At 42.2% G+C, this 21,629-nt stretch overlaps 1 protein-coding gene across 2 annotated transcripts; it reads right to left on the reverse strand.

Moving 5' to 3' along the window:
• Positions 1-1,416: 1,416 nt before the first annotated feature.
• Positions 1,417-19,711, reverse strand: ppp1r12c (protein phosphatase 1, regulatory subunit 12C). 2 transcript variants are annotated; one of them, XM_013273058.3, is made up of 20 exons: positions 19,326-19,711; positions 17,378-17,552; positions 17,156-17,286; positions 16,700-16,818; positions 14,147-14,306; positions 13,884-14,028; positions 13,725-13,799; positions 13,566-13,639; positions 13,346-13,458; positions 13,188-13,252; positions 12,664-12,794; positions 12,496-12,583; positions 12,138-12,255; positions 9,690-9,808; positions 8,968-9,023; positions 7,267-7,306; positions 6,852-6,965; positions 6,449-6,499; positions 5,512-5,562; positions 1,417-2,698 (listed from the first exon to the last, which is right to left on the reverse strand). In XM_013273058.3, the coding sequence occupies exons 1-20, from the start codon at positions 19,514-19,516 to the stop codon at positions 2,612-2,614; spliced, it is 2,103 nt and encodes a 700-aa protein (XP_013128512.1). In that variant the 5' UTR covers positions 19,517-19,711; the 3' UTR covers positions 1,417-2,611. The 2 variants fall into 2 exon arrangements, with proteins under 2 accessions (XP_013128512.1, XP_005470166.1); XM_005470109.4 differs by having other exon boundaries at positions 6,861-6,965; positions 19,326-19,707.
• Between the last annotated feature and the right edge of the window lie 1,918 nt (positions 19,712-21,629).

Genomic DNA, 21,629 nt, shown 5'->3' on the forward strand with positions numbered 1-21,629 from the left:
CTTTTCGGGGAGTTTTTAGGACATCCTGATAATAATGAATTAAAGTAGTCCAGCCTAGAAGTAATAAATGCACGAACTAGTTTTTCAGCATCACTCTGACACATGATATTTCGAGTTTTAGAGATATTGCACAAATGGAAGAAAACAGTCCTACATATTTTTTAATATGTGCACTGAAGAACATATGCCGGTCAAAAAAGACTCCAAGGTTGCTTACAGTGTTACTGCAGTCCAAGGTAATGCCATCAGTAAGAATAGGGTTAGTAAGAATCTGGTTATTTCTAGGGCTGAGTATGATAACCTCAGTTTTATCTAAATTTAGAAGCATAAAATTTTAGTTCATCAGGGTCTTTATATCTGTAAGAAATTCCTGCAGTTTCAGCTGCTCAGTTTCATTTACTCCTGCTCATCTTGAGCACCCTCTGCTGGACCTCTACATGAACTGCAACCAAATGCTGTACAATTGGATCAAAGCAAGAACGGCCTCTCTGTCGCTCTCTGGTGGACAAACAGTGTAAGGACACCATTTCCATATCAAATGACAGATCCCCGTATTCTCTGGACTTTCACAGTATGAACAGTCGCGATCAAAAGGGGATTCTGCAGCTGTGGAACAAAAATGTCGATATTTTATTTTTATTATTTTCTTCTTATTTTTTTTCTCCATCTAATTTTAGTCTAAAGTGCTCAAGTCAAAGGCAACTGGACTTCTTTTAGGTTTTTGAAGACATTTGACCTCTCATCCGATGGACGGTCCTATCCATTTAACCTCTGGTGAGGTTATAACCTTTGAGCTGATCCTGACACGCCTGAACACGTCAGGACATGTTCATGAGTCGTTGCCCCGCCCTGCAATCAGCTGAATTCTGGTCACGCAGGTGGGTGGTGGTTAAAACGCCTTGGAATGGATCGCTCTGCTTTTATAGGCAGCTGACAGTTGGTGGTGAAGACCTCCACCTCTGCTCTGCCGTGTTGAAACCACCTCCAAGGTCGAGCCCCCACCCAGGACCCCTTAATCAGCATTTAAACACTGAAGAAGCCTTTCAGATGAGTGATGAAGAATCTTCAAGCACTTACAGATAAAAATGGAAGTGTCTCCCTTTCTAACTTTTTAGGTTAACGTGTAGAAAAACATGTTCCTGTGAGTCTCAGGAATGTCACTACGTCTTTTAAGTTCAGGCATGAAGCGAGCAGCCTCCTGAACTTCTGTTGTGGTATAATTACACTCACAAGGTCTAATTATCGTTTGAAAACAGGCGCCATGGAGGGGGTGTCTCCTGTAGTAAATCCTTAACTGAGCAATCAGGATGCTTTAGCAGATTTCTAATGATTTATGGGCAAAATCAGCTTCACTGGACACGAGAGCTGTTTCAGAGTTTTGAAATATTATTAAGAAGTTGAGAGTGAAACCTAAAATAAAATGTGGGCCTCAATGTTTTTATTCACATGTGACGTGGGATCGCTCTTTATCAACAACAAAACAAACAGATACTTCATCATTTATGCCCATACTGTATTTTATACTCAACAGTGTACGCTGCCAAAGCAAAATAGAAATATTACTTACAAATGCATATCGAAAGGCACGGCATCAAAATACAATATAACATGCATTTGTTGTGGTTGGTTTTATCTTTAAAATTTTAGTAAACATTCAAAAACTGACCCATCCGGCCTTCCTGTTGGACAACGGCCGTCTGTCACATGGTGAATACTTAGCTTGGGGGTTGGGGGGGCTTTCACAAGCATCCAGTCAAAAATGGCAAAATAGAACTACGAGTAAAGAACAGTAAAGTTAGAGCATGCGTCCTTCGCCTCCTGAAATACCTGTGTAACAAATATTTTCTGTAAACGTCCCTCTGAACACGAGCTGTGCCTGACGTCCATGATTAGCACCTAAAACTCTCCGGAAGCTGCGACTACACCTTTACATCATGTCCTCAGGACAGCCGGCCCCTGAACATAAATATACATGTCTAACATACATTCAGAGGAGCCGGGAGATGTGCGAATTTGGTCCATCTTCTACAGCAGCCAGCTAAAAACAGAAAGCATCGGCCCAAGACTCGTCCTGAGAAACAACACTGACCGTTTGGAGGTTCCCCCCAAAGGGACAAAAAAAACTGGGGCTGGTTTTTGGCACGCTGACGTTATTTGTGTGTCTTTTTCTAGTAACCACCACAGACACCTGACTGGCTCTTATGTAAATCTTTCACCCCGTCTAAAAACACACTGAGCTCTCACTGTGCATGGCTTTAAGTCTCTTAATACAAAGTTTCACCAGAGCGAAGCACATTAAAATATTTCAATTTAAAAAAAAAAAAAAAAAAATACAACAATAAAAACGTATTAAAAAAAAAAAAAAGTGGGAGTGGGAAGCAGGGACATCCTGTCCGTCCACAGGAGGTGAAGTTCAGCTTGGTTTACAGTAGATCTGCCAAAACATAAAAGGCCCAAACACAGACGATAACCCTGAAAATGACGTTACTCCAGTTACTGTTGAAAGTTGTGCAGTGTCTCTCTTCCTCGTTTGTCTCGTCCAAGCTGGACAAAAACAAACATCCTGTAATACTCGTTACGTCCATGGAGGTGAATATTTTCTGTCACAGGTTCATCTCGAGAGTTTGCTAATGACTCGAATCAGAGCGGCGTTCTCATCCTTGAGCCTCTGGTTGTCAGCTCGGAGGTCCCCGAGAACCTGCAGACACGTCAGGAGACATCGCTTTAGCCTCAAAGCTCTTAAAGATGACACACAGCTGACCTGATGCATTTCCAATCTACAGGGCATTTCACACGTCTACTGTAGAGATTCACAGCTACTGTAAACAGATTTTTGTAGCCTGTCTTAAAGGTTGCAAATTTTTTTTGCAACCTCCTTTCATTCTTTAATAAAAACTCAGCGATTCATTAGTTTCATTAAGCGGCATTAAATTGTTACGTTACCTTTTTCTATCCTTTTAAGCTCCTTCTTTCCCTATTGATTTATCCGGCTGGACATCTGGGCTCCTGGATTGTTTACGTGACTTTAGAAAAAGTAATCTGAACCACCACAGCCGTGTCACAGCTCAGGACACGAGGGTCCTCGCGGGTCACATGAGTTAAGTCATTACGGGAAACTGTGGAGCTCTGCAGAATTTGCTGAGACTGCACAAACGCAAGCGTCGACCTCTAGGCTGAAAACTAATGTGTCGTGGTCACAACACGGTCACAACAGCCAACACTACATCAGGAATAATCACGTTTAAAGCCTGCAATAAAAAAAGCTTCGGTCTTTACAGATAGGTTCCCCCTTCCCGCGACTGAAGCAGAGATTTAAAAAGAATATTTTATCCATCTGGATTCTGGGAGGTATTAAAGTTTGAGCTGTGGCCGGTCTGTCTGAAAGGTGTGCTGGAACAGGCAGCTGTAGCTGTCTGCTAGGCTTCACCCTCGCCAGCTAGGGTCACCGAACTGAACTTCTTGGACCCGTTTGTTATTTGTGATCAGGGGTAGGGAACTCCAGGCCTCGAGGGCCGGTGTCCTGCAGGTTTTAGATGTGTCCTTGATCCATCACAGCTGATTTAAATGGCTAAATGACCTCCTCAGCATTTCATGAAGTTCTCCAGAGGCCTGGTAATGAACTAATTTGATTCTGGTGTGTTGACCCAGGGTGATATCTAAAACCTTGCAGGACGCCGGCACTCGAGGCCTGGAGTTGCCCACCCGTGTTAGATAATCCCATTAAAAATGCTCCAAACCACTCATGTTTGATGACTGATATTCTACTCTTTTATCAGTATGCTACTCAGCACTAATTAGCAGGTATCCATGTCTGTCTGTTTCACACACACGGTTTGTGAATGCAGCTCGCCAGCTCCACCCTGTCACCCAAACCAGGGCGGCTACTTCCATCTTTTGATGTAGGTCATTGTAAGAAATGTTTTAGTGGCGACTCCTTCATCCTGCAGAAACGTGTGCATTATCTGACATCACATCTGCATTACAAACTGGTCTCACCAGATCTTATAGAGCACAAGAATTCAGCTTTCACCTGCCTACATTACTGACTACACAAGCACGCGTGCCAGGTCACTCAGTAATGTAGGCAGACATGACACATTTTGGGACAAACTTAACTGACTAAAAATACCAGCGTTAGTTTACTGCTTTCATTTTTGTGGGGTTAAAAAAATGTTTCTTTTTGTTTTGATTAAGTTCAGCTTTTCATTTATTATCCAGTGAACGCCATTTCTCAGAGGCTCACGCCAAAAGTTTCAATAAACTGACGCATCGAAGGATTAAAAAATAGAGACGTTTATGTGTATTTTGATTTAGCTGTGTGAATACACATAGTTTAAGCTTGTAGTTAATTGTAATAACATTCTGTCTGAAATGACAGAAGCTTCTGAGGTCACGGCGTATGACAGAATAACTGAGCGTGTCACTGCTCACACAGCTCACTGCTTTCATTTCGATTTGTGTGTCGCAGTCATAAAGTGGGTCTGTTTGGTATTTTATTCCTATTCCGCTCTCGTTTGTTATCAGTTTGTTGACGACTGCCACATTTATTTGCCTTTAGCACCAAATGGCCCAGGCTCCATCCAAATCCTTTTGAACTGCCTTGAAGATGTCAAAGCTTGGATGGCTCTGAACTTTTTGAGTTTCAATGAGAGTAAAATGGAGGTGATTGTATTTAGACCTAATAATATTTCATGCAGCCCGCTCGTAAATTGTGGTTGGCTAGGGTCTTATATCAAGCAGCATGTGACAAACTTGGGAGTCATTATGGACTCAGATTTTCAATTGAACAAACACATTAGTTCGGTGCTGCAAAAAAGCTTTTTCCAGCTGAGGCAAATAGCTAAGCTGAAGCCAGTTTTGTCAATACGTGACATGGAGAAGGTAATACGTGCCTTTATTTCAACACGGCTTGACTACTGTAATGCACTGTTTGTTGGAGTCAGCCAAGGATCTCTTGCTCGTCTTCAGCTCGTTCAAAATGCTGCTGCCCGCCTCTTAACTGGTACCCACAGGCATGAACATGTAACACCTATCCTGTCCTCTCTTCATTGGCTTCCTGTTCATCACAGAATTAATTGCAAAGTCCTAAAACTGGTTTATAAATGCCTTAATGGTCTTGCTCCCTCATACCTTTCCGAGTTCAGCCTTATATTCCTTCACGGACCCTCAGATCAGCCGACCAGCTGCTGTTGGTTGTCCCAAAATCAAGGCTCAAACGTAGAGGAGAACGAGCCTTTTCAATTATGGCCCCAAAACTGTGGAATACGCTGCCTTTAAATATTAGACGGGCATCTTCGTTTCCTGTTTTTAAAACGCACCTTTTTTCGATAGCGTTCAGACTGGCGTGAGTTGATATGTTTTTATGTGAGTGTCAGTGGTTTTACCTTGTGTTTTACCCTTTGTTTCTGTACAGCACTTTGAGCAAACCTTTTGTTTTTAAATGTGCTATATAAATAAATTGGATTTGGATTTGGATCAGTCGGCTTTCAGCTCTGAGGTGAACATCTGTACCTTCAGCTCGTCTTCCAGTTCCCCTGCTTTCCTCTGGAGTTTCAGCTTCTCCTGTGAACAAGAACAGCGCCACATCAAACTGGCTGAAGCAGCCGGAGCAAAAACGTTTGCTCTGCAGTGTGTGAAACTAAGGTTTCAACCGGGGTTTCACACACTGCAGAGCCTGCAGAGCTGTTAATGTGCCCCCACACTCTGACCTCATATTTGATCACAACTTTCAAGATTGCTATGAATGCATAAAATACTCAACACCCACAGTTTCAACAGGAAATAAAGGCTTAGTTTCATTAGCGTCCCCGTCGGTCACATATCTTAAATAACACACTATTCACACTTTAGGAGGGGACAGAAACTGAAAGGTCTCACGCTTCAGATACTTCGGTATCTGAGCACTCAGGAAATGTTCATCTTGACAGAGAAATAAACAGAAAAGGCCGCCAGCATCCAGAGAAGTGAGTGAGTGGAGAACCTTTCCTGAAGACTGCTTAAAGATATTTTTTGGGTGTATCTACGGGTGTCTTGGGTGGCTCGAGACTTTTGCACAGCACTGTACTTTGCACTGTATGCGGCGAGCCTGCATATCTAGACTGACAACATCTAGGAGGCGGATGCGATGTGCCAAGACATGCAGCTTGATGATTTTGTTCCCTGTTGAAAGCTCAAAGCTCTTCTAAAACATTCTGTAAGCGCAGACTGCAGGTGCTCTTCCTATTTTGTACCTTTTGTGTTTTATTATCCTTTATTACTGCACCATGTCCGTTTTTGTTACGCTCGATTTAATGAATTTATTTTTTTAAGCTTCTGATGGTGTGAATTCTTGGCCAAGTCTGCACTGAAAAAGATTTTAATCTCAGGGGATTTTTCCAGCTAAAAAAACAAACAAAAAAAACCCAAAACCAACACCAGGCAACCGCAAACAAACAAAAAAACAACTTACATATCTCTCCAGCTCCAGCAGGGCCGGCCGGTCTGTGCTGCTCTCCTGACTCTGCCACACACAGAAATGACGATCATTTCATACAGGTGTACAGATGTAATGTGAGAGCTGAGAATAAATTATGATGATGACAAACTAACAAAATAAAATATTGCTCTTTTAGCTCCACATTTTACCCCTGGGCTGTAGAATAGCTTTGCATGATTCACAGTTCAAAATAATCTTCATCTTGTATTCTGGATGCTCCTGTCATTTAGAGCATCGGTGTCTCGCTGTGACCTTGAGGCCTAGTTTTGGTTTCCTCTGCTTACTGTAGCTGACACAATGTCAAAGCCCAGAGAGCACGTCCCTGTTTTTAAATAACGCCTCACACGCTGCTTAAATGTCAGAGGTATCAGCAAACCTGCCCAACCTGTCGGAGTCTCTCCAGCTCCACTTTGTTTTGGCTGAGCTGCAGCTCCATCTCCTGCAGCTTCTCCTTCAGAGACAGATTCTCCTGCAGCATCTTGAAGTACAGCTGGAGGGAAAGACAATACATTTGTATGTGTGTATGAATGTGAGCGTGAATGAATAATGGCATTGTAAAGCGCTTTGGGTGCCTTGAAAAGCGCTATATAAATCCAATCCATTATTATCATTATCATTATTTGTGAAGGACTTGCAAGAAAATAAAATTGTGTGTTTGTTTTAGGTGACCAGGTGGAAAGTGTTGGTTGAGGTTTCAGTCTGTGGTTCCTGTCCTGAATTTAGTAAGCTACATTTCAGTTTCAGCCTTGAGGCGGCTTTTCTGGTGTGTGTGGTGAAGGTCGGGTACATACCGGTCTATAATCAGTAGATGCATCTGACAGCTGACTCCCACTGCAGAGACACATAAGAGAGATTCCTCCATGATATCAAAACACATCACAAATCGTATGGACCTTGTTCTCTGAACGCAGGAATACAATCGAGTAAATCAGAGGAGAAACCAAAGAAAGAGAGGCAAGTCTTAGATGGTCTGGACATGTGCACAGGAAGGAGAGTGGATGTAGTGGCAAAGATGGTGCTGCGAAGTAAGAGAAGCAAACCACAGAGAAGATTCATGGAAGCGATGGAGGACAGAGGAGAAGCCAAGTGAACGGACCAGATGATCACTCCAAAAGGGAGCCGCCGAAAGAAGGAGAAACCAGAGTTTTGTGACACTGCTGCACTCATGATTTGTGCCTTTCAGTGAATTTGTCTGTTTTTAAATGGTTAGTCATTAATAAACAGTGCTGGGTAAGTGACGTGATCGTTTTTCAGAACAAGCCAGACAAGGTTTAAAAACCGTTGCCCTAACAACAGGTTATATGGCATGTCTGAAATCACTAAAATATGAAAAAAACAAAACAAATAATCAATAAAATAAATTATTTTCCATCTGCTTTTCTACTAAGGCGGGCGTCGGCAACCTTCCTTACCTTAATGTAAATATGTAAGAAAAATTGTGTATGTTTCTGTTCTGTGTCCTGTTTGTTTGTATGTCTGTCTTTCTGGCTGTATTTCCCCTTGTGGGACAATTAAAGGATTATTCTATTCTATTCCCCATCAAAAGAGCCATTTTTGCTCCTCCTACCAAACAACGGGAGGAAAAAAGGAGCGCACACGGTGACGGGTGACCAATCATCAAAGAGGGAAAAGAAGCAGAACTAGCACAAAAGTCAAGAGAATAAAATGACAAAAGCAGGAAAATGACAGCTTTGTATAAAATTTCTAAGCTATGATATTAATATTTATACGCTTTAATCATTTATTCATATTCAGAGCAAGATGCAGATCAACAAGAAAGTAAGAACAACAAAAAAAAGAAAAAAGGCAAAAAAGGATGAGGGCGGAATTAGAAGAAATAATAATCGATTACCATACATGCACTTCAAATATTAATCCGCTTATTTTAGCGTTTGTTAAAGAGGCAACGGTGAGGACTTTATTTCAGGCAAGGCTCACTTGACATTCCAGCTGGTTGCGTCACATCACAGTGGCGTAATTTCTTTTATCTCATTATAATTATTTAGGCGCAGCATCGAGGAATGTGTCACACCGGGCGAATTATTCCCTCTCGTCTGAAACAGCGCCGCCGTAAAACTAATGAGTCTAGAAAAGATCGTATTCTCTCCGCTTAATCCTCTTATTATAAATGCACCGATGATGCTGACGTCCATCATTTAATGTTGTTTACACTCAAATCTGCTCCTGGACGGGTGTGAACACGTTGTTTGGAGAACCAAAACATTTCAGGATCTCACCAAATCATCAACAATTCAAACCAGCAGAAATGCCAGTTCACGGTCAGAGAATACAACTGCGTGTTTTAGGGCAGCTGACTCATTACATCTGAAATGCAGACATTTATTTCAGACAACTGGATCAAAAGGGAAAAAAAAAAATAGAGAGATGCATGAAATAAATGTCCAAAAAACAAATTATTCCATTTGCACGTGTGTGAAATAAAAGAAATGTATGACAGCGTGTGTATATACACAAGAATGAATGAGACTCACAGGGATGAGGATGTGCTGTTATTGTTTTTATCATCTGGACGAAGGTCTTCCTCGTTCTGAAAAACAAGACGTTCACACAGTTAAGACTTCAACAACCGACTCAAATATCCATCTTGTTTCATACAAATCAGATTCGAATGCAAACATTCACACATTACAGCAGCAGGATGTCCATTTCTCTTATTAAAAACAGTCGGCTTCCCCGAAGCTGCCGTTTCTGACACAACAGGAAGTAGTCCAGATGTGCTCTCATGACTCGAGGCAGCTGCCTCATTCGCTCATTGAACTACCTGCTCTACTCCCACATCAGCTCACCTAGTCGTCACATTAATCTTGAGCTACTGAGCTGCAGGTTGTCGACGCTCTAATACACGATCTATCAACATCACACAGTCACCTCTATTTAAGCATGTCTGAGCTTTTGTGCTGGAATATCTTGTCTTCAAGATACTCAGGATGGGGCGCAAAGTGCCAGGTTATAAAAGTCAAGAGGTGGCCGGCCGAAGCGCCACAAAGACCGTGACGCACACCTCACGATGTGACGTCAAACTCATATTATGTCTACAGTACAGGATCTAAAACACTTTCTAAAATGGGTTTCCTCTTATTTTGTTCATGTCTTGAGTTACACAGTGACTCATAAGGTTGCCCTCTCACCAACTTCAGTTCTGTGGAAAACAGGAAGGATGATTGGGAAATTAGTTTATCTGCACCGCTCTCACCTCTTCTCCCAGCTGAACGACGCCGGTGGAGCGTCTTTCCCTCCTCGCTTTCCGCCTGTCCTTTGCTTGCAGACGCTTATCTCCCTCCGGCTCCTCCTGCTTCACCTGTGGGTCTGTGTCTGAAACACAAGGAGGTCAACAGAAAACGCTTGTGAGGCGTGTGGAGTTTTAGGCAGAGGCATAGTAGCGATGCATAAACGTAGATTCATTTCCAAATGAAACTTGGCGCCATAGCTGCCTTATCTTTGCCTCCTGCCTTCATCTCAGATCACTGCACGTCGAGGCTTGTGAGGAATGAGTTCAGACAACACAAACTGCTGGTTTTGGCTTTGAACTGAATGTTCTTGCAACTTAACTTTAAAAACTGATTTTGCTTCATGATATCAGATGGTGAACTGCACCAAAAAACACAAAACTGGGGTGGAGCAATAAAAGTACGATAAAGGGGTCTGATGGTTTCTACCGCAGCTCACTGAGTTTGAGTATGCAGCAGCCGCCCTATCTACCCATAGAAAACACAGCACAAGCAGCACTAGCCTTCACAGTATGTGAGAAACCATCATTTCCTTTAAGACGCTGCCCTTAAGAGCACTCCACCCAAAAGCTGCCTCATATGTCACTTATATTGTGGGAGTCTTACGGTAAACAGAGGCGACGTAAGACTTCCAGCCAAATAAACAGCAAAAAGCGTGTGGTGGGTGTGGCCATGCTCAGGTAGTTTCCGAGTATTTCACTTAGAGTTTTTTAAGGAGTCTTTAAATATGTTAAAGATATTTTAACCAATAAATCAGGACTCCCCAGTGGTGGGACTGCTTCTAAAGTTTGGCTGATTTTCCTGCAACTCGTCGTGTTCGGTGCACCTCTGTGCTGCTTATTGTCCTAAATGAACCGCTTCCTGGAAACCCTGTAACATATGGTACAAGTTAGACCCTCCCACAGGCTCCAAACTGACCCACTGCATGGCCTTTGAAAAATGTGAAAATTGAAAATAAGGAGGGCACAAATTTTAGACTAACTGTATTTTTGCCATTAGTTTTATTAAATATCATTACTATTAAATTAAACAGAGAAGCTCCTGTTGTTTTGTTGTTGGTTGTCTTTCCAGTGAAAGTGTCCGTGGGTACAAACAAACAAACAAACAAACATTTTTTGTCAGTTAAATCAAAAAATTTTTTGTTGGTTTTATTTTTAAACAGGATAAAGTCGGAGTATTGAGACTTTTTCCTGCAACTTTTAGCACACAGTGCCCAGGCTGACGGGGTCCTTTTATTTCCTGCAACACCATTTCTTTATAATGTGCATAAACTGAAATGCAGTTTTGCAAATTGCATTTATTTTTCTTAAGCATTTAAATGTGTAACTAAACCTCTTAACACAAAAAGAAGAGGACGCAATTTGCAGATGTTTTTATGCAGTAGTTTTAATGTTATGACCTACTTTGGCTCAAACTAGGGTCATATGTGGCCTGCAGTCTAAAATTAGTTTTACACCCCTAACTGAACAGTCGTAGCTGAACTTCTGACTCGATTTTCAGCTTTTTTCAGACTCTGATATTCATCTTTGACTACAGGCTGCATATTAAAGACGGACAGAGCCGCTGTGATGTCATGTTTGTGAAGTCGCGAGCCTGGTATTTTGAATCTGGGTGTGATCGTGGAGAGATATATCTGACCGTGCTGCACATGCAGGCGCAGAGAACAGACATCCTACTCCAGAATCCGAGCTATCAGTTGCTTCACCTGCATAGCACACATACCTGAATGTTTAAACAATCCTGAGAAGGGACGCCGGCAGGAAAACAGCAGTTAGAAAAAGACTAATGCTGAAAAGTCAGCAAGATTCTTACATTAGAAATGACAAGTTAACAGCTGTTCTTGCACTTTAGGTATTAAGAAATATTCATATGATGATTCTACGTTTAAGTTTTAAAGGTTAACTGATCTGACAGATTAGATGCAATGACTGGTATCTGCTGAAAAAGAGGAAGCAAAAGCACTGACAGAAATATCCAGACAGGGCGAGCAGACATTAGTCATACTCACTAAGAAACTTGTGACTGACCCATCTATGTTAAAAGTTTACTGAGGTCAAGTGATACATGGGTTCATTTTCCCCATATGCTTTCATACAATGTGGCTTCTTTTTACAACCAAATGAGGCGCCCCCTGTTGGCGATTCGTAAAAACACAGGATTAACTCGTGTCCATATTGGCTGCCCCATTCAGGCCGTATACACCCCAGCTCCCTCAGTTTTACACAAAAACTTGAAGATAATTCTGACATTGCTGACCGCAGATGTGCGGCACTTCTTTGGTTTAATTCCTTTTTAAACTTTGGTGCTACATAGACACACAACAATAACTTTTATAGTGAGAATGATGAAATCATTCTGAATTTATACAGTTTTTGGGTTCTCAGCTCACTGTGTCACTCTGCAGTATCACTCACCTCTTTCTGCAGGCGTGATGGTGACGAGGGGGCTGACCGGCTGGATGGTTCGAGGTGAAGAATCGCCAGATTTAGCCACACACTTCTCAGCTTCTTTGAGGTCCGTCAGAGTCACACCCTGCATGCAGAGAGCAAACACAAAACCGCCCAGAGGAATTAAAAACAATGCAGTACACTGCTGCTAACTCAGCAATGCTGCTCTTAAAATCATCCTACAGTCCTGGAATAATGATGTTCACCCCAAAATGTGTTCAAATGTTTAATTATCACGAGCATCTGCACGCTTTCCATAGGGACTGCTAACAAAAAAACCCTAAAAACTGAATAGCATGTACTGAATCTGGATAAGCAGTATTACCTGTGTGGGGCGGCGAGTCTGCCGCAACAGCTTAGAGCGAGCTTTCCTCTGAGACTCTGACTCTTCGTCTCTCGCTGGAGCCTGGAATCTAAACACACAAACGACTTCCCTCATCAGACATTTTTTTAAAGCATTTTCACTGTTAGTAACGTATTTTTTTTCTCTTACTTGCGCCTGTCAGCGTTGGGAGCGTTGGGACTATCTGCGGCAGCGTCCTTCGTCTGAGGGGTGGGTTGTACTCTGGCAGTGCGGCTCGCCTTGTCCTGCTCCTTCTCCTCCTCTTGTTTATCTGTTGGTGTCTGGATCACATAGGAAAGAAAAAAGGACAACGGATTATGTGGCAGAATCAGATTTATGACCCGAGTGAAAAAATAAAGCATGCTAATATCAGCATGTGTTGAAATGTATTCTTTGTTTTTTACTTGGCATGGGGGGGGGGCAACCCAGTCTCAAGTATAAATCAGAGAAACTGCATTTTTTTTGCACTTCAGCCTTGCATGTTGCTGCTTGCTCAGCACAAGCTTCAGCTTTGAATAACTAGTTTCAATAAATTAGTTTTCAGCTCATTTAAAAGCAGTAGCGTAACTCTTTACCGCAACATGTTTTATCATATCTGATCACATGCACTACACACCATTACCTAACACCTGCTGAAAATGAAACATCCTGTATGATAAACTCAGATTTTTTACCTTGTCGGCCGGAGTGACAGCAGATGTTGCACTCTCTGTATCGGGACTGGAGACAGTTGAGCTTTCTGCACAGAAACACAAATCAGCATCATTCACTACAATCAGCACACCGATGGAGATTTACAGAGCATGCAGTACTCGTGACCAGAGAGGTTTACCGGGGCTGTTCTCTTTCTCCTCGCTCAGGTCCAAGCCTCCTGAAATGCCCCGCTCCTTAGACTGGTCTTGTAAAGTCATCTTTTCTCTGCTGCTCATCCTGCACACCGAGCTCCTGCAGGCAAAATAAGGGAGACAGAAGTCACATGGCAACTTGTACCTTTTGCTTTGAAACGAAAGAATATTTATTTAATTCTGGATAAGAAACAGATGATTATTAACCTCCGCCGCTTGTTTTGTGCGTTCGTAGCGTTGGACCCCGGTTGCCTGTCCAATACTGACCTCTCATTAAGCCACTATGAAAGAAAAACAGAGGCACAATCAAGAAAGTCAAACTTCTAGATTACATAAATGCACAATATGAGGTAAAGACAAACTTACATTGGCTTGTTTTTGAGATAATTCCTCCAGGAGCTCTGAAACGCTTTCATCAGCAACATCAAATGGGGTCTGACCCTAAAAGTATTCAAGCAAACTGTTAAAGAGGCCGACTAGATGAATGCGATGCAGGAAGATAAGTTTTCTTTATCCGGGCCTCACCCCGTTGCTGCGAGCTTCCATATTGCACAGCTGTTCAGCCAGAATGCGACAAGCCTCCCCCTGACCCCAGTGAGCTGCAGCATGGAGGGGTGTCCAGCCATCAAAGTCCACAGCTGACACATCCAGCCCACACTGACAGAGTATCCTGGAACAGCAAAGGAAGATATGAACTCAAACTACTAAATAGAAGAAGAGCCCAGTCCAGACAAACATTTGCCCTCACTTAAAATGGGATTTTTAAGCTTGTTGACAGAAATGTTTACTTCAGGGCCTCGAGGTAGCCTTTGGCTGCAGCCACGTGCAGCGGGGTGGCTCCAGTCTTTGGGTGTCGTACGTCAGCAGGCAGGCCCTCAGTCAGCCACGTGCGGGCGTCTGCCATGATTTGTTCCTCCTCCCAACGTTTAGCTGACTCCACGTCCACACCTGAACAGACACATAATGTCAAATTAAGGCGTTTCCTGTTTTTTTTTTTATGAATTTCTTGGAGGGGCAGGGATAGCTCAGTAGGTAAAGTGGTCGGGGGTTCAAATCCATCGAACAGCTACCCAGAGGTACCCCTTAGCATGGTACCGTCCCTACACACTGCTCCCCGGGTGCTGCGCTGGTGGCTTCCTACTGCTTCACTGGGTGAATGGGTTAAATGCAGAGGACTATGGGAACGAACACGAACACACACGAACACACACGAACACACACACGTCATCCTAGCGTGTTAGCCAAATCCTCAAGTTTCCAGCCTATAACTTTGAAATTTAGTCACATTACCATCTAGGATGGACGTTATCCACATACATGCATCACACATGAACAAAAAAGCCAACCACAGAGAAACTAAGTGTCCAGTTTTTCACATTTTAGCCAGCACCACTAACAGAAACATGTGTGGGCCATTAAGTCAAGTTCGAATACAGTTGCAGCTAGTGCTGGGCGATATGGAAAAAATATTTATCACGATATGAATTATTTTATATCACGATAAAGATATATATCACGATATACCACCTGACCTGTGGTCATCTGGAAAGTATGCAGTCTTTAAACAGCGAGTGGAGAGGGTGCAGTCTTTGTTTTGAGTTACTGTAAAGCATGTCGCAAATCCGGGTGCACGTAAAGCAGCACCATGTTGCGAAACCACAAGACAGAGTTTCTTTGCAAAAAATATCATTTTTTATACTTTATTTTCTCTTGCATAAAGTTAAGAGTATGTATAGTGAGAAGACAACACTAATATATTTGCACAGGCTATTTAACCCTTTAAGACCTACCATAGAACCAAGTCCGCCAGAGCTTATCTTTACATTTATTTATTTTGAGTGTCTTCATAGTTTTATTTTTGAGATACACAAATTTTTATATACTACAGGAAAAATGAAAATAAATAAGTGCAAATTCGCAAAAACACAGCATGTACATCAAAATAAACTATTTACAACAGTGCAATTTTGACTTCTAAGCCTCCCAGAAACAATACGGAAGAGCATAAAGTCAAACATGACTTTTAAAAAATACCAACATAGGCTTTGAAGCTTAAAAAACTACATTTTCCGCGAAAATGACATCACTTCCGGTTTCGGACAGGTAATGGCGGACATAAGATAGTTCGCGCTGACTTATATTCCAACGTAGGAAGTGTTATGAACAGCTGATCAGATCGGCAAAGCCTGTTTCTGGAATATTGTGTTTTTGTCGCTGGAAGTGCTTTTTATGCAATTTTTTGCAAAGCTATATGTGGAAGGAAACCGTGACCTAGGGCAAGCTAATGGAATAAGATGTAAGTACAACTCCTACGTTTCATATGCAAAAAAAACATTATTGCGCTACCTTACGTGGTTACAGTTCTACAGGGATTTAAAAATAGTTAGGGAAAACGGAGTTTGCCTGCTCCGACCGGTTGTAAAGGGTTAATGATATATTTTATGTAATAATTTGTAAAATTCGGGTTAGAAACGATATAAACGATAGAAGACAAATGGCACGATAGACACTTTTCTATCGTCCACACGATATATATCGTCATATCGCCCAGCACTAGTTGCAGCTGTTGAGTTTGCATTGATGAGAAATAAGTTGATTTAAAGCTTCACACACACAAACATACGAGTCACACGCCAATAAAAAGCACAAATCACAACCATTTTAATTTAGTCTTTAAAAGGTGCCACTTTGTACTGTGAAACTCAGCTTCCAGCACTCCTGCTACATGTGGAGCTCTCCCAGGAAACCCACATCACTGGATCTCCTCCGCTGAACAATAACATTTTAACTTTAGCTTCACTTTGCGGAGTCAAATTTGGTGACTGGGGAAGATGGAGTGTGACAAAAATCATGCTCAGCACTGCACTTCAGATCTATTGTGGGAAATGTTCTCCCTCTGAGAGTTTCAGAAGAACTAATGCTAAGTGTGATAGTAGTGGATGAATTAATAATGTCAGGAGAGCTTAATTGATGAAAATGCTTCTGGTTGCGCTCCTGACCTGATGCACTGCCTTAGGGGTTAGTTATTTTTTCTGAAGGCCCCTGTTTGGTCACTGGATTGTAGCTGTAGAAACAACATCTGTGACCAGCAACATTCCTTAACATGAAGATGAGGTCATCTCCAGCCCGTTGATGGAGATGACCTCAGGTGTCAACTTGGTGCTACTCGGTATATAAACTGTCACAAAATGTATGCATGCTACGCAAAATCCTGATCACAAAGCTCACTAATGGCACCTGCTGCATGCACATGACCGTGTCTCACACCGTTTGGATGCAAAAGGAACAGTCAGATCGCACAAAAAAAACCGCCTTCCAACTACACACAGAAAAAGACTTACCCTGTCTCCGAGTGTAACTCTGAAGTAGGGACTCAGTGGTTTCATCCAGAGCAATGTCCGCAGGAACATCACCATCACAGTTCACAGCAGTGAGAGAAGCACCTTCCTGCAGGAGGAACCTGACAAAACAAACATGGAGGTAGAGACGATTCATTTAACCTAAGAAGGTCAACCCAATGACCTTTAAACAGAAGACTTCTGGTCATGTTATCTGTGGTTGTGGCGCATGCACATTGGAACAAAACCATTAGTCACTGACTGTAAAATGAAAAAAGTTTTCATTCTCTAAATGTGAGCTGTGAGCTGTGTGCATGTGTGCGTGTGTGCTGGCACAGCCCACTCATGCTTCAGCTGCCAAACATGATAACAATGTTTGTATTGTTGACTGCAGAAAAACTGGCACTGAAGCTACACACACACAGAAGCAAAGCTGCTGTGTTCTGCTATTGTACACACTCTGTGATGTCAGCGTGGCCGCAGGAGGCAGCAACATGTAGCGCCGTCCATCCCTCATTGTCAACCTGGTTCACACTGGCACCCTGCTCCAAAAGGAAGGTCACCATTTCTATGCTGCCGTCTATGCAGGCCTGTGTCAAAGGAGAAAAAAAAAAAATTACAAAACTGCACAAATTTTTTATTCACGAGCCAATAAAACCTCAGGGGGAGAAACTGCCTCACCTGGTGTAGAGCAGTGATCCCGTCTGCATTGGAGCAGTTAATAATTTCTGCTGTACCCTCGCCATTCCTTCTTTTAGTCTGTTTGGCCTCCTCCAGAATCACCTTGGCCTCCTCTGTGTCTCCGCTGGCACAGGCTGCGAGAAACTCAGCAGCAATGTCAAATTTCACCTTTTTCCTGAAAACAGAGGACACAGGCAGCTGCATGAATTCACTGTTCAGCTCTTATACACACCATACAGACCAAACTCGCAATGAAATACACGCTGTAAGGGAAACTATGATCGTTTCAAGTAAACCGAAACGTGTAAGTGCAAACTGAAAAATGAAAGTTTTAATGTAGAACTGCATGAATGTAACTGAACACTGCAACAAAAGAGACCTCGACGACTGAGCTAGGTGGTGTAAACACAGTGGACTGATCAACAGAAGGACAACACCTCTGTGAAACAAAATGTAGTGGGTGTTGATTGTACCACGCTTTCTCATCAGGCCAATTCAAGAGCCAGTATTCTGCTTGTGTGGAAAAAATAAACTGTGCCGCTACTGTTATGGATTTGTGACTGGCTATACAAGCCATACGCAGCAACTTAAAACTGACAGCCTGTTGGGCCGATGCAGCCAGGATTTTTTGATTTTTAAGATTTAAATATCTACAAGAACTAAAAGAGTTGGTTGAATGACAAAGCATGCCATAATAAATGTGCGGAAGGGGTGAATATAGTGAAATTCTCACAGTGACGCATCTATAAAACTTTACGGCCAAACCCAACTGAATACAAGTCAGTTTTATACTTTCAGGACCTGCCCAAACCCTGACAGACCCTACAACTTATCCCTCACATCCTTGTAAGACTAACAGAGAAACACCCACTGAAACACTTCCACAAGATTTCTTGGGGACTATTTTCAGGTGCGGATGAATAAAGTTATTGTCTGTGTAGGCTTTTAGTCATCCAGCTCAGGGTAATCTAAGGAGCTTGGAAAGAAAAGCGACTGGTCTTCTTAAAGTTTCTTGAGAACATTTCATCTCTCATCTGACGAGCGTCTTCAGTTCTACAACACACAGCTGTAGGTCAAAACTGTGACACCTGATGGAGAGAAATAATCCTTTCTGATCTTGCATCACCACTAAATCATTAACTGATGGGAAAAGCTGCAACTTGGGATGTGTTTTGTCTTACTACTTTATGTCATCTACGGTCTCTGGTATGTATTGCGGTATATCACAGACCTAATAAAGTTTTATCAGAAACATTGTAACTAAACATCCTCCCCAAATTTTTGCGTCAAATTTTTTATCCTTTTTCTCCAGGACCTTTTGACAATGGCAACACATTTGTATTATATCAGCCTCGATTTGTTAAACAAATCTGCCTTCAATAAACTGCAAAAGGCCTTTTTGTGTCTGTCATCATAAATATTGACCTTTGTTTCCATCGTCAATATTCATAATGTTGCATCATCTCAGACAGACAACTAGGCAGTAACTACTCAAATACTATGATTAGCATTAGGCTCTTTAACTTGAAACTGGCTCGTTAAAGGTCGTCTGGATAAAAACAGCTACTGCAAATCGTATAAGTTATAGCAGGCTGGACAACAACGAAAGGAATTATGATATATACGCTTTAAAATAGGAGATTTTAGACCATCTAAGACCAGCAGTGGTGGGACTGATGGAAATAAAAACCTTCACCTAAGACACTTGGCTAGCTAGCTACCGCTCACAGCAAATTCCGGCCTCTGAAAGTATGCATGGCAACAAATAAACATTAAAATATTAAATAAAGGATTGTAGAGCGGGCGTGTTTTCTGCTGTGATGTGATTCTATTATTTAGCCCATCCACAGCCCAAACCCCCGCACAGCATTCCTCCCTCAGCCTATCGTCAGATGTTGGTGCTAAGCTAGCAGGCTGTTAGCCGGTTTGACAGGAGATGTTTCCTGACCGTCGTCTCTCGTCTCCTCCCCCGGGTAGCGGCTGGTCCTTCGGCGGGTCGTCGAGCTCGGCCTCGGGCTCCCCTCCTCCGTTCCCGGCATCGCCCCGCCGCCTCAGCCTGGGCACATCCGAGGCTCTGTCGGTGGAGGAGCCGGCCCACCGCTTCAGCTGCTCCCGCCGCTTGGTCCTCGCGTCTCCCATTTATGCGTCCGCGGAGGACCGTGTTTTTAAAAATAAAACATACACAGAAACAGCAGCGGCGGACACTCCCTCCATGTGTATGCTTTCACTTCCTGGTTCTCTAGCTCCGGGCTCCGTTCTGTGTAGTAGAGTGAGCCTCGGCTCGTGCCCGCGGGCACAAAGAACGCGCAGAGCTGTGCAGGCCTGCCCGCGTGACGTCAGCACCGCTGGTGTCGTTTGTAGCAGGCCCTGAAAAGGAAATACAGAAATAGTTCAATGCTTGGGTACTGTGCATAGCTGCTGCTGCACTTCCTGTCATTGTGCTTTCTCACAGTCCGTTTTAACCTAATGCTTACTTACCAGTGACAGGACAAATACTAGAAGCGCTAGAAACACCATGCACATTTATACCAGCCGCATCAGATCACAATTCACACCATCTCAGCTCTATTTAAAAAGCAACAGTTTGTAAAAAGTCACCTCAAAATAGGACCCAATCAGGCCATCCCCTATGAGCAAGCACTCTGTGATGATCGGAAGAAAAAAGTCTCTTTTAACAGGAAGAGACCTTTTGTATAACCAGGCTCAAAAAGAAATTAATAGAAACAAAAACACAAGAACAAAAGACAGAAATTACATACAAACACACAGCAAGTAAAAAGAGGTGAGTAGAGAAGAAATAGTCAATGCATCAGGCAGTAGAGTCCAAAGTGTTCAAGCAAGGCATCATTTGCTGTCAGTACAGGTGTTCCACAAGGATTCCTTCTCACTTTTATTTACCATATAAACAATATTATCACTGCTAACTCTGATGATACTGTTTCATATATCACTAGCTCTTCCCTTGATCTGGCCTTTTTTTAACCAAATAGATCATACACACATTTATAACAAGCACAATAAAAGAGACAGCAGTGCAACGGTTGTGAAAGGAAAAAGATGAAAAAAATCCAAAAGGAATAGAATAAGCATATTACAACATAGTCTTAGGTTCTAAGCAGACAGGGGAGACAGAGCAACTATAGAACACAGAGACATAAAACATAAGACAGAGAACTCTAACAAAGAAACCAAAAGACTACAAATTATAAATAATATCAAAATCAAAGTTCAATAATAATGAAAACCCGAATCTCTGGGTCGACGACCCAGGTGTCCTAACAGTACGGGTTACAGAAATGCAGCACGTTGACTTGAGCAAATACTCAAAACTTCCACTGAACAAAAAGTATAGAAGTGTGACACTAATGTATTGAAAAAAAGAGACAGGAATGGAAAAGTTGGAAAAGTCGAGGGGAGCAACTGTCTCCATCTCCTGTCACATCCCTACCAAAATGGAAGTCGGACGATCTGGCCATTTTTAATCTACAATCTGCTTTTGACATGTTTCATCAGACATAAGTTTGTTCTAAATATCTGTTGTCTATTGTTTCATTGTCTGTGTGTCACAGAGCGCTGCGTTTCACCACAGCGGATTCTTTCCTAACTCATCACATTATCTTATGTAATAAGAAAAAATAAAAAATGGGATGACCCTACCTGGCAAATAAGCAATGAAAACATCACTGTATGAGGTTTATTTTCAAATTATACTTCTAAAAATGCTCAGTTTCTGTTACATTTAAACATAGTAGTTACAATATCTGGTTACAGGAGATTAGCCGTATTCACCCCCCGTCATTTCTTTTTAAAAAATATATATTTCTCTATCCGCATTTATGTATGAAGAGCCTTTATGTGAAGAAGACGCTGTAACCTAGTAAACACTAAGGTTTATGAAAGATTAGGTTTGTTCAATCCGAAAGATACATACAATGTATTTTCATGAGTAACAATGTGAGTAATAGTCTTTAACAAGAAAACACATGATGCTGGGTTTCATTTTTGCAACTTCCTGTTTTATTGTTGTAATTCTTTGTGAAATTAGACTGTGGTAACCTTCACGGTTTCGGTTTACCTCCTTTCGGATTAATCACTTACACTGATTAATCCCACCTGTTGTCCTTCATACCTGTTTCCAATTACAGATCAGCCTCTTTAGTGCATTGAAGCCTATGAGAGAACAACCCTCAGCTCCTTTGATCTGTGGCTTCAATAAACACATTTCTAAGTGTTTCTAAGAGCCTTTCATGGA

The sequence above is a fragment of the Oreochromis niloticus genome, linkage group LG6 (assembly GCF_001858045.2).
Source record: "Oreochromis niloticus isolate F11D_XX linkage group LG6, O_niloticus_UMD_NMBU, whole genome shotgun sequence".
Classification (NCBI taxonomy): Eukaryota; Metazoa; Chordata; class Actinopteri; order Cichliformes; family Cichlidae; genus Oreochromis; species Oreochromis niloticus.